The sequence below is a fragment of the Barbatula barbatula genome (genome assembly GCF_947034865.1).
Source record: "Barbatula barbatula genome assembly, chromosome: 24".
NCBI lineage: Eukaryota > Metazoa > Chordata > Actinopteri > Cypriniformes > Nemacheilidae > Barbatula > Barbatula barbatula.
The window spans coordinates 18,651,000-18,673,909 of record NC_136787.1 but is presented as its reverse complement, the minus strand read 5'-3'; the positions used below and the strand labels follow the sequence as shown (position 1 = coordinate 18,673,909).

At 40.6% G+C, this 22,910-nt stretch overlaps 2 protein-coding genes across 2 annotated transcripts; one reads left to right on the top strand and one right to left on the bottom strand.

The window, feature by feature from the left end:
• Positions 1-356: 356 nt before the first annotated feature.
• fgfr1b (fibroblast growth factor receptor 1b) lies at positions 357-17,045 on the top strand. The gene is made up of 17 exons (XM_079448385.1): positions 357-756; positions 5,558-5,754; positions 9,648-9,734; positions 9,817-9,989; positions 10,396-10,519; positions 10,638-10,828; positions 11,719-11,863; positions 13,280-13,473; positions 13,564-13,709; positions 13,799-13,920; positions 14,159-14,269; positions 14,364-14,554; positions 14,648-14,770; positions 14,855-14,925; positions 15,014-15,151; positions 15,293-15,398; positions 15,652-17,045. The coding sequence occupies exons 2-17, from the start codon at positions 5,610-5,612 to the stop codon at positions 15,832-15,834; spliced, it is 2,250 nt and encodes a 749-aa protein (XP_079304511.1). The 5' UTR covers positions 357-756; positions 5,558-5,609; the 3' UTR covers positions 15,835-17,045.
• A 3,672-nt stretch (positions 17,046-20,717) lies between these two features.
• stc1l (stanniocalcin 1, like) lies at positions 20,718-21,735 on the bottom strand (the record flags this gene model as incomplete). The annotated part of the gene is made up of 4 exons (XM_079448798.1): positions 20,718-21,000; positions 21,085-21,296; positions 21,385-21,527; positions 21,624-21,735. The coding sequence occupies 4 exons, from the start codon at positions 21,733-21,735 to the stop codon at positions 20,718-20,720; spliced, it is 750 nt and encodes a 249-aa protein (XP_079304924.1).
• Between the last annotated feature and the right edge of the window lie 1,175 nt (positions 21,736-22,910).

Sequence of the window (22,910 nt, the reverse complement as noted above, 5' to 3'; positions counted from 1 at the left end):
CTGCTGTCAACCACATCTGTGATAAACAACCAAATAATCCAGTTATGGTGCAGTTACTGGTATACCAACACTCACTTATTCAATACTGTGGGAAAACATATGTCCAAAATGCTTATTTGTGAATGGATAACCAAATGCAGTCAAATGCGTTAAAGTATTCTGAAAACTGTCCAAATACTTTGAGTGCGCAATAAACTTGTCTTTATAAAGAACCAAGGTTGTCTTTGTTTAGGCCAAGAGGTGAACGAGAGGATGAAACTGGGGGGGTTGCACGAGGGGTGCCGTGGAATTCTTGAATCCTGGAAGTGGGAGGAACTAATGAGAAGAAAAGTCCTTCGTGTTCCTACCGACGGGAAGAAGCGCGTCTGTGAGCGACAGGAAAACACACATCACGCGCAACAGTTGACCGGACTCGTAAATCTTCGCGCGCGCCGCTGAGTTCATGAATGAAAAACTTCCGAAACACTAAAGACTCGTGTTTTCTCACGCTTCGTCCACGCACCTGGAACAGTCCACCTGGACCAGTCCACCCTTTGTTTGGCAATCGTTTGTTTTCTCGCAACTTTTACGGAAAGAGTCGCGTTGAGGAGTGGAGACGCCGCGCGGTCACCGGGCACCACGGGACGTTGTTTTTATCTCCCTTTCCGCATGAATGGACGATTTATTCAGACATTGTTGTTTAGTTTTGGACTAATTCTTTGGCAATCTTGGAACAAGAAGCAGCATACTTCAACATAAAGCGTGAACGTCGCAACGGTGAGTGTTTTAACTAAGCGTAAGATAGACGTCGCATGCGTTTGCGGTTGTTTTCTCACTAAGGTTAGTTTGATAAATGCAGATGCAAGCACGCCCGCCTCAGTTTGTGATGTTACAATAACAGACTGTGTTCTGATACTTTTTGATATGGCGTGTTTTGCATATTTTAAAGAACCAAAGTTTTTTTTATGCTTTCAGTAAAATATATACAATGTAGGTGCACGTAAACCAGATATGGTCTTTCTATTGTATTTCCACATTCACAAGGAGTCGGATCTTGAATGGGTGCTCACAGCACGAGTAGAAATAGATTGCTACATTGTGTTCTGGTCATTAGCATATCAATGAATATGACAAGTGACCTATTTTGAGTTGTAAAATCTTAGGTGCCATTGTCCGTCCAGTGCTTATTATGGGAGGATTGTGTCCCTTGTGGAAGCACATTTTTCCAGTGTCTTCCAGTGTCTTCCAGTGTCGTTTTTCTTGACATTCACTTGCCAACTCTTTTGGGTGGGCTTAAAGGAAAAGCCTTTTTTTGTTGTTCTGTTTGGTGTTATTCTTTACTCATCCGTTTTAAAAGGATACTCCACCCAAAAAGTAATATTCTGTCATGAATTACTCGCCCCCTAGTTGTTCCGGACATGTATGTGTTTCTTTGTTCGGTTGAACACAAAGAGAGATATTTTTGAAATAACGTGAGCAACCAACAGTTCTGAAGTACCATTGACTGCCACAGAACCAAAAAACTACTAAACTTCTTTCCTACTGTTAAACACAAAAGAAGATATTTTGAGGAAGAGTTCTTGGGCACTTTGGGTTTCCTACTACGGCAGTCAATGGTGCTTCAGAACTGTTGGTTGCTCACATCATTCCAAAATATATCTTTGTGTTCAACCGAACAAGGAAATGTTTACATGTTTGGAACAACTAGAGGGTGGGTAATTCATTTTTGGGTGGAGTATCCCTTTAAGACCTCCCGGCGTCTTCGGAACACACATAAAGGTATTTAGGTGACATCCGAGAGATTTCAAGGCCTTCTCATATACATCATGGTTGAAGTTGTTGTACAGAAAAGTACTCAAGACATCGTTAAATTGGTCCATCCACTCATATTTACTTTTTTGAACTTGAGTTTTATCAATATATTCTCCTCTGTCTTTTCAGTCTATGGTGCGTGTTAAAGAGAGCACTTCGACGCATTCGGTTTGTGTGCTGAACGCCGCTTGACAGAGTAGAATGTATCGATTAAAGTTGTTATATTTTAAAATATCTTTATTTGTTTTCCAAAGACACCAGGAGGTCTTAAAACATGTTGAACGTCATGTGGGTAAGTAAAAAATAACACGATTTAGATTTTGGGGTGAACTTTTCCTTTAAGATGTATCATGGATGATATATGTGATCCAGTCCTGCAATCATTAGTAAACATCTTACAGCCTCTTAAAGTCACCAGGAACCCAGGTATAGACATTTTATGGAAATGTGACCTTTCGGGCCAATTCGAGATACAGAGTGTGTCATTCAGAATCAGTCATCGGACATGTGCCTGCATCTCCGCGTAGGCCTAGTGGAATAGTGAAAAACGTGAATTGTGGAGATGATTCATAAATTAAACTGATGTGTTTCAAAACCACGGCCCACCCTTTCCCCAAGGAGCCCATCATGTCTTATTGTGACTCTAGGGCGATGAGTTACAGCCGAATCTCAGAGTCGACTGTGTCAACTGGAGTCCATCCAAATTGAATGTGTAATATTGGATGCAGTGAAAGATGAGCTCTCTGTTTCTGCACCTGGTCAGAGCGTCCTGTGATTCACCCGCTGTGATTATTCCTGTCAATGCTATTTTATTCTGTCATTTTTCACATTACTAGCAAAGTCTTTTCAACAGGGTGAGGAGCTGAGGTTGCACTCTTAGTTTTAAATATACAATGATTTCATTCCATTTTAAAGTTGTGCTGTGGTTATATTTTCCATTTGGAAAAAAGGTAGTTTTCAAAACTATGGAGCAACACAACCATAGCATAATATTGCTTTGCATGCATCTCAAACAACATATTGAAGTGCACCCTGGGATGCCTTTAGATGAAATTGAAGGAGCTCAACTGGCCATGAGATCCAAGAAACATCATATTATCCAAAACTTTCTGCAATAATGGCATCTTTGGAGTTTCGAAATGCAATAGGGATTATTCCACAATAGGTGTGGATTGGAGGGGAATGGGAAATAATTCACTAGGATTTCCTTCCCTAATCTCTGTAATTACAGGTATAAAGAGACCTGATAACCAGCCGGGTGGCGGGAACGGGGGTCTGGGGAGATCTAGGGGTGGTTTCATGACTATCTCTCAAAACAAACACAGAGTGGAAGAATGTCATGCATGGACGCAGCGGCATAGTAATTAAGAGTTCGGGATGAACTCTCAGGGGGGTAGAGAACACAGCAAACCCAACCTTTAATTATCACAAAGGGCTTTTCAAATCCTGCTTTTGCATTTCTGTTGAGAATGCGAGTCAATACCGTTCTCTGCTTTTCATGACACGATGGTTGAGTGGAAGTCTTTTCGTTTGCATTTGCATGTATTCATTTAACTGATGCAAAACACAAGCGTAATTCCAGCATAACCAAAATGTTCATTTTACAGAAGTATGGAAAAGCTCAAGCAATCAGCAGTGAGTGCTATGAAAAACTTTTTTTTATTGCTAAAATCTGCCAGGCCGCTGTTAGAACGGCATAACACATTTAGCTATTATCCTGTTAAAACTTCACACATTTTTATGCGCTTTCGTGACTGTTGTAGCAAAACACTTTTTATGGCTTTTCCAATAACAATTCTTTGAATCTTGCCGACGTGTTCCCCAGTTTCGGTGAATCTCCACATTCTCATCAGTTTAAGAGACACGGTTATGGGCCGAGCCTGTGAGGTAAATAAACTGCGTTTATGGCCTTTTCATAAACCAGCGGAACGCTAGCGTTTGTATTTTTATTTCACTTGGGGTCACCACCCAACGTAGCGCGACCATCTCTCGTGTGGTTAAGCTCATTGACCATCATAAAGATGGTCCGACAGCTCTCCGTAATGGACGGGCGTCCCTCATTTATCATTCTAATGAGGTAATTATAATGAACAAAATGGATATCTTGCTTTTCTTTAAACCCTCTTTAGATTGAGGGATTTTCTTATACAGTGATGCGCATTATAAAGTATTTTGTTATGCCAGCCATATTTGATACAACGGAAGCGTTATTGTCATAAAGAGCTAAAAGTATATCTGATAAAAGAGCTAAAAGTATATCTGATAAAAGTCTGTCAATGTATAAGATCACACTAATTTATAAATGGCTTCAAAGCTAAAACACATGGTTTAAAACCCACAAAACACTTGATTTTTAAGGAGACTGTAAAATGATTTCTGTCACGTTAGTCAACTCTCAAGTTAGCCAAATTTGCACCTTGAAACAATGTTTGTCTGCGTTCACGAACGCTCTAATTCCCCCGTAGTGTAAACCACATGGCACCAAATTGTGTTGTTTCAAAAAAGGAATTCTGGGTAGTATTCAAGGTGCAAGAGCAAATGGTCTGTAGGGTGATTACCGGAGGAGGGGTAAAAAAACAACCGGCAGATTACGGTGCTTTTGTTGGGTAATGTTTGTCATACCTGGGGGTGTTACCGGGGTCTTGAGGAAACTCGGGTGTCAAGTGGTGCATCTTGGGGACATTAACAGATGTGTTTCACACCACCAGAATGGCCTCTCTGCACCTACTCGGGAGGGCAGCTGTGGGTGGGGGAGGTGTTGGGATCTCTGTTATTCCTTACAGTGTTGGGAAAACCATAATAATGTGCTTGTGCACTCCTGCCAGTCTCGGATGTTATTCATACAATTTAAATTGAAAGTCTGATTTTAATTTATTAGTGTGGCAGACTTTGTCCAAAGATGTTTTTTAAGTAAACATTCATACATGCATGTTGCTTGCGCCATGAGCTATGGAAACCATATCCTAGTATTCTCATTCAATGTAAACCTGACTGGTTAGGTGTTTATATTCTTTTTGAAGTTCTGTATTGAAGATCAAAACGTCACAGCGTGACCTCTCGGTACAGAAATGTAAAAAATGGACGAATCACTCCCACCGTCTGAACGAATTTCGTGGCATAACTCTTTATGTTTGTCGTCGGGTTTTGCAAATATCGAATCAATAAAAAAATGCCGACACAGTTTTTAATCGCAGTTTGGGCATCCAAGGTTTCGGAAAGACAGCTAAGATATTTATCTATAAATTGTATTCAACAACTCGAATTATAAATTATTATTATGAGCTTACTTGAAAAGCATACTGGTTTTTATCTACTTGCTCAGTTTTTGTTTAGTTTTAACCATCTATAAATGAATCAAAACTATTTAAGTGATAAAAACAATATGCGCCTTTGGCTGACATAGCCTACTGATGCTTAATAAACAATTGTCAATTTTAATTTATCTTAATTGATCTTTAAAGAACACTGAAAAGACTGCATCATTATAAAGCCAAAATATATGAACCAGATGGGCTTTACGACTAGGTGACTGCGTTCTTTCAGCGCTTGAGAGGGATCTGGTCTTCGTAAGCAGAACGACATGTTTATGGGCTCATTGCTACAGTTGACAGGCAGCTTTTTACCCAACTGCAGTCCAGATGAACTAAACTCCAGCGATGTTACAGTGCTACATAAAATATTTGCCTCGCAATCCAGTGCATTCCAATAAAATATTATGCATCCATGCATATCGTGTTTGGCTAATTCCTCTTTCACTTTTTGGCAGGTAGCTGAATGCTGTTGGTGTTGATGGCCCCGTTCTGCCCACAGCTGTGTGAATGAGCTCTGTCAGCCCACCCTCACCGACCAGCTGCATTGCCATAGCCTCTCTCAGGATGTTGATGTCATGCCGTTTGCTTCTCCTGTGGATTATTTTAGCTCAGCTCCCCTCCGCTCACTCTCGCCCCGCTGTAACCGAACAAGGTATGTTGTTCTGTTATTTTCCTTAAAAAGAAATGTTTGGAGGTCTGAACGGAGACCAATTGTACAAAGTTGTAAGATACACATCTATTGGTAGCCAGTCTAGAAACGGTTTTGACTTGGGTTTAGAAAGTGGAGCGAAAAACGTCATTTGATGTTATTCATTTTTCTCGACTCCACTTTATGTAGAGTTCTGGTTTGAAGTCAACAAGTAGAGCTGGAAATCATTAAGGTCTGGTGTGCTGTAGGACTCCAGATGCTTATTGTTCATGCATGCATGGAGCTCTAAAGCTTTTTCTTGTAACCTTAGAGGCTCAGCTGGATCTCGGTGGAATTCACAGGCTCCTTAACATGCTAAAAGCTCTCCAAACAGTTTCAGTGAGCAACAAGATGTGCAGCTTTTTAGTATTCGTTTTTAAACAACTAGTTTTACGATAGGAGAATAAAGCATGCCAAAGTATATTTATTATGCAATAGTATGTTAACACAGTAATATTACAAAGATGTTCCACTTCTTTGTAAATTCGGCCAATAAGAAACCCCCCAGAAACCCCCTGCCTACCATTGGTACCACACTAGCGATTTATGTACAAACCTCCTTCCTTAGTTTAGGAAATCAGTGTCTTTATCCAGTGAAAGAAATTCATTCATTCATTTATAGTTAAACATAAGTAGTGTGCACCCGATTCCAACCCATTGGGTTTGAGGTGAATATGACATTTTTGGAGGACGCCAACCAAAAAGGTGGAGTAGTTAGATTTGCAACCTGATGAGAGGTGTGAGAAAATGTCTACACCCTCTGTCTGATGCTCATTTTGGAGATCATTTTTATGGAGAACATGTAGGCGCCGGGTCATAATTGTGGGTGTGAGGTTTACCCTTAGTGATAGTAAGCACAGCCTGACACCAACAGTTTTTTTTGTGTAGTCCTCATAAAGATGCATGCTTGCCCACAAGTCGACATCGTGTCCATTTACAGCTGATAATCTGTTTCCAATTGACTGAATTGACTTGTTGTGCCTCTGGTATTATGTCTGGATAGTAATGGTGCCATGAGCCAGGCAGGAAATCCCTACAGCAATTCATTCAGTCTATGACTTCCTCCAGGGATTTCAGGCCAAGTTCAGAGCTTAGCATCAATCCTGCCATCCAAAAAAATGAGAGGTGGTCAGCTATATGGATATATGGATTGTTTTATTGAAGCATTATAAAGGGAAGTAATGATGCTTAATGAAACCAAACTTCGGCTGCTGAGGCAATGAATGAAAAACACTCCCTTCAGTTTGGACTGAGCGACCGAGACGAAAACAGTTTTACAGGAAGCCACTGCGGAGCGGTCTGAATGAGAGCACGCAGATGTGTGTTGGTACAGCTTGAAGATGAAGTCATATTTGTGTGTGTTGCTGAATGTTTGGGTTGGTCTGACTGGACTAAATTAAGTAGGAGAATTTCAAGAGTCCTCCTTTTTTTAGCAGTCAACAACATTTTTCCACTGAATTTTTCCGTAAACAAAATGTGCTTCCAATCTCACAGTGATTCCTGTTTTAAGGCGATCTGTCTCACTTTGCTGGTCCAATTTTCCTGAAGGTCCCGTATAAGAAGAGTTCAGGCATAAATTATGCTCATCACATTTTTGCGTGATTTTCTTGTATTGAGCGAGAGGAGATTTTTTTTAAACTGGTGCTGCTTTTCTTCATATACGACCGTCAGTCATTTTGTGTCTCGCAGACAAAGGATTTAGTCAAAAGGATTAAGTACCTTTCCTGTTTCTTGCTTTAAAAAATGGGTTGCGGAGAAAGTTGATCCCAGCCCCCCCATCCCATTTCCCTGCCGGGATTAAGGGGCCTGTGATCCAGGAAATACCTCCATTCGACTCAAGTGAAGTCTCCATGACAACGATTGGAGGAACCTGCTGTTAAAGACTCTTCTCTGTCTCCTTAAACACTCTCTCTTTCACCTCCTGGTCTCTGACTGATCCGCTGGCATTGTTGGGAAACGTTGCATGGAACAATAGGGAGGGATTAGTTTGTTTGACAAATAAAATGACTTAGGTTGGTGGGGGGTCTGTTTGAATGGGGTTGTCCGTATGCTCCGGCGTCAGGGTCTTTTGGCTTTTGTTTGCGTGGGTTGAATCTCAGTCCTAATAGCTGTAATGGGCCACAGGAGGTTAATCTTTAAACTGTTTCATTTTCTGAACACCCCACATTTTTCGACAGGAAGTATCTAATTTCTCCTTACGAACTTGTTTGGGCTCAAAACGTTTAAACTGTGACGATATTGTAATTGGTAAATCTAACGTTTGGGTTACATTTCAACTAAAATCAAACGGAAAAACATAATAATCATTTGCAAAATTAAAATGAAGTCTGTTTTTATGACCAATGTGACTTTTGTGTAGAATTTTAACTATTTCTCCCAAAGTTCTCATTACTTTTATTGATGGTTTTTGTAATTCTCAGGGTACGTTCACATTAATCTAGATAAATGTAATACATTTTATTTAAAAATCTTTGGATTTTTGGATGGAACAGATTTATCTAATCACTTGCATTGTCTTTGAATTGTAAAACAAATCTGACTTGATATTGTTGTGTATATCTTTTATAAATATCTTATGGCATTGCACTTTTGTTCTTTTTCATTTTTTATTGATGGTGGTCATATTTTTTCTAGCTTTTGTTTTGTCCTATCAATTCCCTTTTTCCTTGGTGGCTTTGTATCTTATCCCTATTGAGTGATGTTTTCTGGTGGTTCTCCTCTTTTTTGGGACAATTGTTGTCGTCTTTATTTCTCATTCTTTTGTTCGTCTTGAATTGAATCGCCAAACATTCCTCGCTCGTTTTCTATTTCGCCACTAGTCAGAAGGGAACATGGAGCTTTGTTACACATTGTTCACCGGGGAGCGTTTGGTGCTGCAATGCTTTGGACAGGACGAGTTACCAGTTGTAGACCTAGGGGTCATCTGGACCAAAGACCAGACGGCAGTGCTGAATGGAGACCTTGTGCAGGTGAACAGTGTCCAGCTGGAGATCGGGTCAGTGGAACCAGCTGACTCCGGGCTTTATGCCTGCTCTCATCAAAGATCTCTCGGCAACCACTCTGCCTATTTCGGCGTAAACGTGACAGTATGTCTGCGTTGGAACTTTGAAAGGATGAGTTTTGTTTAGTTAACAGTATCCATGTTTTTCATTTATAATATAAGAATAAACCTAAATCAAAACTCCACTGTATCTTGCATTTCGAGTTGTTTTTTGAAATCCGGTAGTTGTTTTTCGTTCTCTTCTTGTTAACATAAGTTACTAGAGATCGTGTTTTGATGTGTGGTCTTTGAATGGCCTTTTTCTCTCTGTTCGAGACTTTATGCTGTGGAATATGTCGGCGTTTGAGTGGTGAATTTGTTAGACGGCTCCCCGGTGCGTGTGTTTGATTTAAGCGTAGGCACGGTTCTGAGCTGGGTCCTGGAGTGAAGCTTAAAGACGAGACTCATGCCTCCTCACTGTCCGGCACTCTTTGATATGTTTACTGTGTGCTAGAATCACCATTCAGAGATCATAGCAAGCTGGGAAGAAGAATCAGCTTTTTGTCATCATAGTAAGAAAAAAATCATTCCCTAATCAAAACCATGGCCGAGCGTACTTTCCAAGCTAAGAAATTCTTATTTCTTTTAATAATCAAACGGACCTGAACCAAAACATTAGCAGAGGTTTTGGCTTTCTGCTGGACCAACAGACAGACAAAGAATCACATTTGCTTCTCCGAACGCTGTACGATCTAAATTTGTATAAAAGCAGACATTGTGCTTAAGGAATTCTGTCACGCAAAACTCCACACTGACCTTTTTATGACGGAGCGTATACATTTCCACCACAAAAATATACATTTTAACTTCGTCACAGGTCACGCCGTAGCATCATCTGAGGATGAGGAGGACGATGAGTCATCGTCAGAAGAAAACAAGCCGTCGAGCAGCCAAGAGCTCTTATGTAAGTACACCATTTTTCAAAAGAGAATGAAACTATGAATTGTTCACGGTTATAAAACGAATGCTGCTTTTGTCCCATGTAGCGATGGCACCTCGGTGGGCCCAGCCTGAAAAGATGGAAAAAAAGCTTCATGCTGTACCAGCCAGCAAAACGGTGAAATTCCGATGCCAGGCCGAGGGAAACCCAGTTCCAAAACTGCGCTGGCTCAAGAATGGAAAGGAGTTTAAAAGGGACCAGCGCATTGGGGGCTACAAGGTAAAACTCAGCTCTTGTTGGACTACATTACACAGGTGCTGTTGCCATGTCTGTGACGCACAACTCTCATTGACTCTCTGATGGCACATTTGCACGTTTAGTTGCAGGGGGGAACGTTGATACCTTGACGCACAATAGGCCAAATCAAAGCTACTCTATCACTTTAATCTGAACCTGACACGTAAATGCACACACCCTCTCCTTAAGATTCCATTTCAACTTGCATAAACATAAGATATCTGGTTGTGTCTGCCAACATTGAATGTGTGCTATCCAATCAAAATTTCCCATTTTTTCACATTCCTGCCCTTGTTACCTTGGTCTATACTCTCCCATTTAATTCTTGTAGTCAAATATCACTAAAATATTAAAAAGATAATTAAATAACCTGTATTTCCTCTTTCAGCTGAGGGAAAATATGTGGACCATCATCATGGAGTCGGTGGTGCCCTCAGACAAGGGCAACTACACTTGCCTGGTGGAAAATGAATATGGAAGCATTAATCATACCTATCAGCTTGATGTAGTTGGTCAGTCATGCATCTTATAAATTTTCGTGTTGTCTATATGTAATAATTAATACTTCAGTAAGTGCTCGATAAACCATATTCCAATAGTAACTTAACAAACCCTGTGTCCATGTTGCAGAGAGATCTCCACACAGGCCCATCCTGTACGCCGGTCTCCCAGCGAACCGGACCGCCGTCTTGGGCACTGACGTGGAGTTCGTGTGTAAGGTGTTCAGCGACCCGCAACCTCACATACAGTGGCTCAAACACATCGTGGTGAACGGAAGCCATAACGGACCTGACGGGCACCCTTACGTCCGTGTCTTGAAGGTAAAGACAAATACCAGTTTGATGTTGGATTTTATCATTTGTAAAGCTGCAGTCCGTAACTTTTGCCTCCATATTGCCATCTCTGTTTGAGTACTTCTTTTTGCATGCCGTGAAGTCATACCCAACTATGAAGTGCTTTTAAGCTTGCCGTTGCAAAAACGTTAGGAGTTGGATTTGAACGCTGTATTTTTGTGCCTGCTAAATAACTGTTTTTGTTTATTTTTAACCTAATACAAAGTTGCGGATTGCAGAAAAATCATACGGGCTCTTTGTTTACTATTCGACTCGTAGCACTAGGTTGCACCTTTTACATAAGTTCATACAAGTGATCCACAAATATACTATACTTGGGTTATGATCGAATGTCATGAATTTGGTGTTTTGTCATCTCCAGCACTCAGGGGTCAATAGCTCGGACACCCAGGTGCTGAAACTCTACAATATCACAGAGGAACAGGGCGGCGAGTACATATGCAAAGTCTCCAATTATATAGGAGAGGCAAATCAGTCAGCCTGGTTAACTGTCCTTAGACATGATGTACAAGGTAACTTGACCACAGGGTAGACTGAAATTCTCTCTCTAGTGGTGCTTTGGGTTTCCGTAGTTCCCTTTGGGTTTTCCTATTCCGTAATGCCATGGAAACTCCCAGTTGACCTTTTGTGTGGGTTGGGTCCTACTGGCGAGAGCTCCATGTTGCTGTTCTCATGTGGGTGTAGGTGAATTGAGGGTGATGGTGTAGGCCATCACAGGTGTTGGGTCAGAAGGCTTCTAACTTGTTTGGAAACCAACCAGAGGAAGCAACTCCTCAAAACCCTTCCCAATGTGGTCATGCTTTCTTCTTTCCCCTCACGTCTTGGGCCTCGGGTCTGCTTTTCTCGTTCTCTTCCAGACCGCTGGCCTTAACACCACAGACAAGGAGATGGAGGTGTACGAGTTGAAGAATGTGTCCTTTGAGGACGCTGGGGTGTACACTTGCTTGGCGGGCAATTCTATTGGGATCTCCCATCATTCAGCATGGTTGACCGTCGTCAAAGGTATCCCGAGACCCTTTGCTCACCTTTCTCTACCTCCCCTGCTTTCAATCTCCTTCCTGTCTAAAGTTTCCAGTGCTTGAGTCATTTTCCCGGGGTTTCAGGTGGACAGTGTTGGGGTTAAAGAGCATTTACTTGAATATCACTGAACTGGCTTTGGTTCTGCAATTTACCTAGTAGTAAAAGGTATTTCACAAAGATGCGTGTGTGAGCATCTGTCTTCTGCAGGTGGGAAACCATTCATGCGTTTAGCACCAGCATGCTGAGTAGACAAAACATTGGGATTTTGGTGACATCTCCGCTATACTAGTATAAACTTACTTGGGGGGTATATAGTGTGTTTGACTTACTGTTGACCCGGGCAAATGACACCAGTTATGGCACTTTCATCTGCTTTACTTTTCTTCCGCAAAACTTTTTTGCTTTAATGACCAGATATTGCACACCAAGTCAAATCAGTTTACGATAGTTTAGAGAGACGTTGGATATTGGAAGCAATGTGGGTGTTGAAAGACAGCTTCTACAAAACCCTAAAAACACAAAAGAATGCAAAACTATTGGGTATGATGGACATGGGACATGTTCTGATACATGTCCCATCTTGGATTCATTCAGGAAATGCCTTCTCCAAGTAATGATGATTTTTGAATATACCATCAATTCTAGTCAACCTTTGTGTCCTATAAGGCAACATCAAAATACCAAACTCCATCTAGGTAGGCAGTATTCCTTGTTTTGGAAAACATACAAGTTTTGGGTTGGTGCTGCATTGTCATTACATCATTAAAACATTCCTGTCCTCCTTTCTTTGGGTGCTTGGTGTTATTTCAACCATTGTGTATGACTCCATGAGGGTTCAGCTCCAAATTGATAATAACCCATCAGGGGACGTTTATCTTGCCTTGTCATGTCCTCCGTGGACAGTTTGGCTAGCTTGGTTTCATTTCATACTTGCGCCGAGGATGGCTGCAGCCTCAAACCGGTGGAGAATGTAGAGTGAAATCCAACGCCACAAAGGAGACATTATTCAGCTACAAAGGGAGCTTGTGCTCTGTGTTCAGTGCCAATAGTGTCAAATGCACTGGTTGAAATACAACAGAGCTCCGTGTGTGTGTATGTGTGGATACATGTGCGTGTGTGTGCCTGTCGCCAGCATCTACCAGTGTGTCTGTCCAAAGCCTTGTTTGGCTTTGTAGACATGGAGGTGGTCTTTGGGTTAGTTGACACTGGAATCGGGCTAATTTTCGAATGTCAATTACATAATTGTATAATTTTATCATGTCATAAAAAAGATAAACATTGACACCACTGGCCTTTGGTGGAATCCAACTACTCTGAATATCAAACCATCATAAAGCAATGGCTTGGCATTGAATTTTGCAATTGTCTCTGATCATAAACTTATGTTTGCCTCATAAGCACCCACCACTCCTTCTGCAGTGCCCAGTCAGTCCTACCTGGAAGTTTTGATCTACTGCGTCGGATTCTTTCTCATCTTCATCATGGTGGCAATGGCCACCATCGTCAAAGTCCGCAGCTCATCCAAAAAGAGTGACTTCAATGGCCAGCTGGCCGTCCATAAGCTGGCTAAAAGCATTCCTCTCCGCAGACAGGTAACAGAAAGTAGATGTGTAGTTTTATCCAAACATAGCTGTCTTTTTAAGACCCTTAGAAAACACTCCTGCTGCTTTCTTATTCTACAGGTGTCTGTTGAATCCAGTTCTTCTCTGAACTCCGGTGTGATGTTGGTCAGACCCTCGCGGCTCTCCTCCAGTGGGACCCATATGCTGTCAGGGGTCTCAGAGTACGAACTGCCCCAGGACCCCAGCTGGGAGGTGTCCAGAGACAGGTACCGCCATTGCCCATCTAATATATCGCTACTTTCTCTCTGTTGTAAAATATCCGGATTCATTTTGGCGTGTTGTGTGCACGTAACAGGCTGGTGCTGGGGAAACCTCTGGGAGAGGGCTGCTTTGGCCAAGTGGTGATGGGTGAAGCCGTAGGACTGGACAAAGACAAGCCCAACCGTGTAACTAAAGTAGCTGTTAAGATGCTGAAATGTAAGTGTGTTTTGAAATAGGAAGTCAGAAAGAGCTTACTTATGTTTTTAATAGACAATATGTTTGAGTTTACATCACAGTAGGGGATATATCATTTTCATGATATATCATCTGTTTAATCCTGATTGTTTTGTACAAGATGATATTGTGTTCTTTAATTCCAGTCCACATTATAAGTACTAAACTCTTCTTGTGTTTACAAATGTAGAATATGACCATATTATTGTGTTTCCATTAGCTGACGCAACTGAGAAAGACCTGTCTGACCTCATCTCAGAGATGGAGATGATGAAGATGATTGGAAAACACAAGAACATCATAAACCTGCTTGGTGCTTGTACTCAAGATGGTAAGAATTCTGCTATTATTCATATAATAAAGTGAAAATGTTAAAGCCCACCCAACTCACTCTTTATATCTTTTTCTTTGATATCTCTCTCCAGGTCCTCTTTATGTCATCGTAGAATACGCCTCCAAAGGAAACCTGCGGGAATACCTGCGTGCCCGCCGGCCGCATGGCATGGAATACTGTTACAATCCCAACCAGGTGTCCGTGGAGACCATGTCCATTAAAGACCTGGTCTCTTGTGCCTACCAGGTAGCTCGTGGCATGGAATATCTGGCCTCCAAAAAGGTACGTTAGGGCATATTAAAGTGAAGTAAGTAATGTTTTTATCCTCAAAAAGTTTGAACAAGATACTTAAAGTACTTGTGTTCTACTCAACAGTGTATCCATAGAGACTTGGCAGCACGTAATGTACTCGTGACGGATGACAATGTAATGAAGATAGCAGACTTCGGTCTGGCCCGGGACGTCCATCACATAGATTACTACAAGAAGACCACTAATGTAAGCAGCTGGTTCGGCATATTTTAAAGTCTAAAGAGTTGATTTATGATTAGATTTAGAAAAAGGCCATCTGTTTGGTTTCAGGGTCGACTTCCCGTGAAATGGATGGCACCTGAAGCTTTGTTCGACAGGGTTTACACACAACAAAGCGATGTGTAAGACAAACCTTCTGATTTTATGTCTACTATATCTTCACATCATTTTTCACCGATCTTGACACTGACTGAAGCTCTTGTTTTGTAGGTGGTCTTTTGGGGTTCTTCTCTGGGAGATATTCACTTTAGGAGGTTCACCTTATCCCGGAGTGCCCGTGGAAGAGCTCTTCAAGCTACTGCGAGAAGGTCATCGCATGGACAGACCCTCAGCATGCACTCAAGAGCTGTACGACCAGTTTTTAATTACTTCATTTTTCAAAATACATTTACCTTTGAAAAGTAATTTTAGAACCTTGGTCTGTTTTTATTTCACCGTTAATCACGAACATGTCTTTTAACTTAGTTATATAAAATGTATCTGTTTTAGATATCTGATGATGAAAGACTGCTGGCAAGCAGTTCCCACGCATAGGCCGACTTTTAAACAGCTGGTTGAAGACCTTGATCGCACCCTGTCCATGATTTCCAATCAGGTAAGACCTGTTTAGCCCAGTGGTCTCTTAAGAAAAGTTACTATGGTTTTACTATAGTATCACCGTGTAAATCGTGACGCTCACAAATTATCTATTATTTTGGTACAGTTACCATAGTTTGTATAAAGAAACTATGTTTTTGAACAAACATGATTACTACACTTTTACTTTAATAAAACCATGGTTATATTTGCATTTAACTCTATATATGATACAGTCAATTATGAGAAAATACTAAAACGTTCTCCTGCAGGAGTATCTGGACCTCTGCATTCCCCCAGAGCCAATGTACTCTCAGATCATCCTGAATGAACGGAACTCCACCTGCTCCTCCGAACCGGACTCGGTCTTCTTACAGACTCCGGGACCGGAAGAACCCTGCATCCCCCCGCCGGTTCGCCCTCAACACACCGTTCGATCCTTCAAGAAGCGCTGAGCGGAGAAACCCAGACATCTGCGGTCACAGAAGGATCTCTTTGTACTGCTACTTCCTTTCGCTCATAAACTCTGCGGGCTCAGAGACTGAGATTTACAGCCTGGGCCGATATAGAAGCACACGCAGGAGACGTTTCATACCTGCAGAATGTCAAAAACAAGAGCGCTCAGAACTGCACGTGAGCTCTCGAGAATTCAGAGGCCTCACAGATGAGATGTTCCAAAAACATCACTAAAGGGTTTTCTTTGGTCATTGTGACGAAGAACTGCTACACAGTCCAGTATGCTCACTTTGCTAAACGCCATATAAATTGTACAAATAGGAATTTATATAAACATTATTGTTTTATGGTACTGTTATCATGATGAGTATTTGGTATAAGCTTGTTCATTCCCTCTTATGTTCGAAAAGCTAATATAACAGGCGCAAGGCGATAAAGCAACATAAGCTATTCCATGTAAACCCTTACATTCTTTTTTTATGAATGGGTTTTCTTCAGCTGCTTGAATTCTCATCTTTAATAGTATTGTGCTGGTAAGACATGCCCACAGTGGAATTTCATTCGTCTTAAATCACACTCCACGTATCTTTGGCTTTGAGATGACTTTGTATGTTTGTTTATCTGCTTGTCCAACCAATGGCAGACAGTGTAGCGTTTGGAAAACAATTTGAAAACAGATTTTTGCAATTTCATTTGGTCATGCTTGTGGTACAGAAGTTATTACTTTATCAGCATATATGTTATGATCGACTGTGTGTTGTGTTGCAAGCATTTTCATTGTAGAAACATGAATGACTTGTCTAGTTAACACTCAACGTAAGACCGGTTTGTGGGCTACAAATGAAAACTGTTAAACGCTGCTTGCCTTTACGGTCGCAATGTGCCAATGGCGTTTTGGTGATATTCTGTAACACTAAAGTCCATTAGTATGAATTCATTGTTTTCATGAGATTGCTGGAAAACTCACATATTTGTTTAATGTCAACCGGGGGATTTGACAATCTCCACAGCTTTATTACGTTCCACTAGATTTCAAGGGCAGGGTTTATATGATGAGAAATATATATATATATATATATGAAAGGATGATTGTTAACTTGTTATGCAGGGCAGAATTGTGATTGTTTATGTCCTGATGTGAATTGAGGCTTTGGCCATGCACTTATATTTGGGCTGTCAATGAACGGATTGATTTCGCCTTTCCTTTTGGAAAATAAATAAAAAAAAGTTATATATGAAAAAATTGACATGAATCAGTGCGTGTGTGTGTGTTTCAGTGCATGTGTTTGTGTGTCACGTCTGTATATGCAGCTCAAGCACGTGGGAAGTAAATGACAGCCCATACGGTCCAGAGGTTGCTGGAAGTGCAGACGTGCTTAAAAAGTTGCTGACTTGAATATGAAACATCCACTCCAGCTAAAAGCTTCTGCTAGAGTTGAGTACATGATTAACGGTGAGAAAAGAATGTTTTTCCCTGCTGCCGGTCCCCAATCGATGGTGTGAGCCAAGAGCAAACACGAACGCATCGGACCACATATCAGCAGGAAAAAATGATACTGCATCCGTACACGACAGCTGAAGTACTTTGGCTCGCTCTCTGAGCCGATGTGCAATGACTTCTCAACAGTTTTTCACTAGATGGAATACAGACGATAGCTTAGGCCAAGGAATATTTCATGCTTCAAACTTGAAATGTACATAATATATAGAGAAAGATGATATATGTTGTATCTATAAAACAGTTCTAGCGCTCTAATGTCATTGGATGAGCTGCATTCAAAAGAGCTTTAAAGTTCAACAAAAAATGAAAATTTGTTTATCTTTTACACGTCATTTCAGAACTGTTTTGTCATTTTATCTAAAGAATATATTTCGAAGAATGTTGATAACCAAACAACATTGGACCCCATTGACTTTTCTCAAAATATCTGCTTTCAACGTTTTAATTTTGCAGTGAATAATCTCCTTAAAATACGATGAATGTTTCACTTTTGCCATCACTATATACAGCTTTATTATATAGCTTTTTGTCATTAACAATTATCTTAGTGTTAAGTCATTTTGAGGCTTCCTTGAAAGATTTCCTGGTTGAGAAACACTTTTTAAATGAAGACAAAACAAGCTTTAAAACGAGTTTAAAAATGAATGCATTGCTCAGCGTTAAACACAGGGGGGTTGAGGAGGTTGAGATCCATTGAATTATCAGATAGGCCTACTGTACTAAAATGTCAAGTCAAGTGCTGTTATTATCACAAAAAATACAAGTTATTTTTCGTACCCTGCTGAATACTCTTGTGTCATTCACTGATTTAACATACTGTATACATAAACTGCTCTAGAACATGAAAGACCAGGATGAATTTCACTTGCCTGACGCCAGCCCTTTTCCATCAGAACCCCTTTTAGCATCTTTGTCTTTTCACTTGAAGTCATCTTGTTGCTTTTGGCAGGAACGGGCCATAATTGTATTAATGTCTGGAAATAGGAGCCGTTAAGAGTCACATCTGCCGGTCTGTAAAAGCTATCTATGAACTAAACACCTGCCCTCATGAGCAGCTAATGGGTGCAATTAAGCAGCGGCCATTATCACCTTTGACAGATGGTCCGAAAAGGTCTCGGACAAATGACCGGCATGATTGCTCTCCTTGTGAAAGCGGTGTCATTACAAACAACAGCCTCGAGACAAACATTTCAGCAAACACACGTCATTAGTTCTGCTCCAGAGAGGTGTTGTGTTTCTAGGCTCTAAAGGCTAAAGTCATGAGCAGGAATCAGTTTAGAAAATAAACCAATGTTTAACTATATCTTTCATTTGTTGTTAAGCCATAGTTAACCACACATTTACAAGCGGTGAGATAACTACTAGTATGTGTAGTAAACCTATTATCAATGCTCCATTTTTACTATAATAAAACCAAAGTAAAAAACATTCATGCTAAACTGATACTATCAGAAGAATACATTTCTACATTTCCAAAAATAACATTAAACCTAATTTGCGTGTTTTTAGAATGAGCATTTTTCCCCTTGGAACATTTCGTTTTTTAAGACATTCTCTTCACGCGCATTGTTTTGAAGGCTGTCTGGTACTCGGTCGCCCGCGGGTGCAGGTGATGACTCTATCACTCAATGTGTTTACTTCTGTAAGCTTGCATGCTTTCAGTGGCGAGCGAGTCATGACACCTGCTGAGCCGCGTGTCTCTGTATGTTCACCCCGTGTTGATGTGTGTCAGCTCTGATTGGAGAGAAGAAGGGTGGTTTAGTCAAACTTAGAAAGACATTTGGTCTTAAGAAAGAAAGTGAAGATTAAATCTGAGTCTGATTGTCTGAAATGAACTTTAGTCCATAAATGCAGACAAGGCCGTTGACGTGGGGGACCGGCAGAAATGATTTTCCGGACCCTGTGATGAAGAGGGCCCACTAAATCCTCCAAAGCATATCAAGATCTAAATATGTGCCTATTTCTTCTGGAAGTGATCTTTTAATAGCACGAATAAAGAAAAAGTTGATTAATGAAAGAAATTCCTGAAATTCTGTCATCACTTTTATTGACTTTAAGATTCACACCCAAGGCCCAATGAGATCACATCAGAGTTTGTTAATATTTTATAGCTGTTAAAAACAGACAAAATATACTTTATTCTTTCCCATTGTCTCGTAAACAGTCTCACACTTTCTCAACTGTAACTTCATTCTTTTGTCTGCTATTTTTCCGATCATCTCATCTATACAAGAAAGACCAAATCTGTGATGCAACTAGAGGATAATAACAGTATTGTCTTTCTATTTATTCCTTGAGTTCCTTTTGCCAACCAAAAAACTGCTTTCTAGAGTCTTGATTAGATGTTTATTTGTTCGGCAACAATACCAAACCACTTTCGTCTCGGGCAAGAATTCGGGGAAGTTCTAAAACTGACTTTCTTTCAGAAAATGATGCGGTAACAACTCCTGTCGATTGTGTAATTCTTGTTAACACAAAGGTTTAAGGTCAAACTAAATTATAATCTTGTTTTCAACCCCAAGCTTTTAATGTGAATAACCTTTTCTATTTCTGTCCATGTGCAATTTTACCAGGCAAGACCGTGCATTGACATTTATAGATTTTTTTAAATAGTTTGTAGTTATAGAATCAGTTTTAAAGCAGATTTTTAATGCATAATGTAAGGTATTGTTATTTTATAAATGTTAGGAGAAATATGTGAGCGCAAACCATCAACACTTCGAATGCTTTTGAAAACAGCCCCACCTTGCGGATAAGACAAGAATTGCGGCTGTGTTCATTTGGATTCTATTGACCCTGTGTTTGTAATGGATGGTGTCTTTTGGTCGGATACTTTCACACAATGAGCATTTTCAGACAAAAAGAAGTGTGTCAGTCTGTTAAACCTTTATTTCTTCCCGAGTACATTCAGCAATACAATATCCCCGTTTCTATGTATGCCCTCTGTAATCTATATAACATTTCCTATGGCCAGCATAGGAAACGTATCTCTCTTTCTTAAAGAATAAAGAATCTTGGAACAATAAAACATACAATCGTAAACTATAAATTAAATTTGGTAGGAAAAATAAATATCAATTATACACTAATAAATAGTTTTCTCCTGCCACTAGCGGTTGGTTAACGTGTCAGGTATCCATTTCCGTCATGTTTTGTGCATCAAATATGGACATATATTGCTGCCAAAACCATAAACTCTCAAATCCACTAAGCCAAAATAATAGAAGATATTGTTACGCAAATAAATGATAATGGGAATCAAAATTATTTTTGTTTTTGTGAACTAAACTCATTTTCCCCAAACACCGTCTTCCAGTTATACACATCACTATTACAGTACGCACGACTGTGCAAATATGGAGTTGTGACTGAACATGCACCCTAAGAACTTCCTTCGACAGAGCGCTTCCTGGCGAAGAGGTGAGTGGGGTCCCTGTTGCGGAGGTTGGGCTGGATCTTGAACATGGGGGGCCAGCGGAAGGCGCCGTGACCCTCTATCCCAATAGGCCCGGCTGCGGCAGGTTCGGATGGGCAGGGTTTGTTCTGTAGCAGCTGGAAGAGGGTGGCCATGTCAGGTCCCAATCTGGACACCAACCCGGCACGCACCACCTCCACGGTGTCATCGTCGCATTCCAATAAACTTTGCAGAAGTGTGGTATAGTACCTGTGACAAAAAAACCTGATTGTTTTAGCGTGCTGTTGAGTAATGTCATGCAGTGTTGTTTATTTGAATGCAGTTTGCTGTTACCTGTTCGGAAAGCTGCTGGGCAACTGGACCACATCCCCGATGGCATCAGGGTTGGTTTGGGCCACTTCACAGAGGTCAAGCTTCTTGTAGCATTCTTCCTGCACTTCAGCGATCATCTTCTGGAAGGTGGAACAACGTCTGATGGTCTGGAAAACCTTAGCTGTGATGCCATTGGCCATGCACCTGATGCTCTCTTTCACGAATGTCTTACCCTGCAAAATGAAGGACAGTTACTAAAAGCAACACATGGAGAATAAATTGAACATAAAGATGAATCATTTGGTCGGAAAGGTTGTGTACCTCTGTGTTGAAGATCGCGGCAGTGTGGAGGAAGGCGTTGCAGATTTCGTGCATGCCATCAGTGTCGCAGGTAGAATTCTCAAGACATGCGAAGGTCCCACAGCCCACCTGAAGCGCGCCGTTTAAGCAGCGGGCAACATCAGCTGGAAGTAGAAAAAATATATTAGATTTGGCAAAGACTAGAAGGTCTACTTAAAGCCATGTGGTTCAAGAAGCGCAGTAAAGAAAATTCGACTCACTAGGACTGTTGGCGGAGAACCGGGCTCGTCTTGGTTGTGCAGCATCTGGGTCAGTTGCAAACGCTGATGTAAGCAAAACAAGCAGCAGAAGAAATCCACTTTTCAGCAGCATGTCTGCAGCCATGTCAATCAGAAGGAGAAGTTTGCTGATTCTAGTGCCTGTCTGAGCTGGTCCTTTGGGTTTGTGTTGCAGGTTGATAACAGCCTCTCCTTTATACAAGTCTTCAGCTGAGCTCAACGGCTCATTAAATCCCACCGTCACCAATCAGAGCGCGGGAACTGAAACCTCAAACTTTCCATCTCCTCATAAATATTCATGGACTGAGATTAATGCATTTTTACGACGGGACTGATTTTTATCTCCTTGCAAATATTTTTTATTTATTTAAATTCTGTCATATCTGATCTCTGATGCTGCTCATCTTAAACATCCAAGTACTGTGATGTCATTGTTTTATTTACACTTTTTATTTTAAAGAATGTTTTATTGAAACAGTTCATTAAACAAAGAAAATAAACTAAACAATAATTTTTCGAGTAATATAAACATGTTTATTTTTCAGTTCATACTTGAAAAGCAACGTTACATTTCTTAAATTATTTAATTCAATGTGTACTTAATCATCAAATTTGTGTAAACTCAGAACATACCATCAAGTACCAAAATTAGAAATTTTATAAACAATGAACTTTTATCAACTTTATAGAGTTATAAATTCAAAGTGTGCAGGATTTTCACATTTTCTGTGATTAATTTGACAGATCATTATTTATTAGATATGCAAATTTGATTTTTTAAATTGTCACCTGGACATGTTTGGAGGGGAATAAAGAAAGTTTTGGGGTAGCAATGTTCCAGGGACTGATCATTGCCACGTTTGGCAGATTCCCCTCTTTTTTGTAGAAAATATATGTTTGGTTAAGATTTCATGTTACAGAGTTCATCCCAAACTGTCTCTCTTTTTGACAAGCTTGACTTTAGTTCAAAAATGGTTCAGGGTGTTTCTGACAACTTATTTATATGAACAATACTAGCAATGCCAAAAGGGCTTTGATACAAAAATGAAAACATCTGTTCTCATCATGTACAATGTGGTTTGATCACCTAAGACGGCTTGTATCAGTGTTTGGTCATGAATGTAGGAAAGAGGAAGTGATGTGTTTTCCATGACGATTTCAATTGCCTCCTTTTCCACATTCCATTTCCACATTCCCTTTAAAGGGTTAATGATACTGATAGTGATCAAAGCACTTGTTGATTTGTGGCGGCTGGGGGGTCTAAAGAGG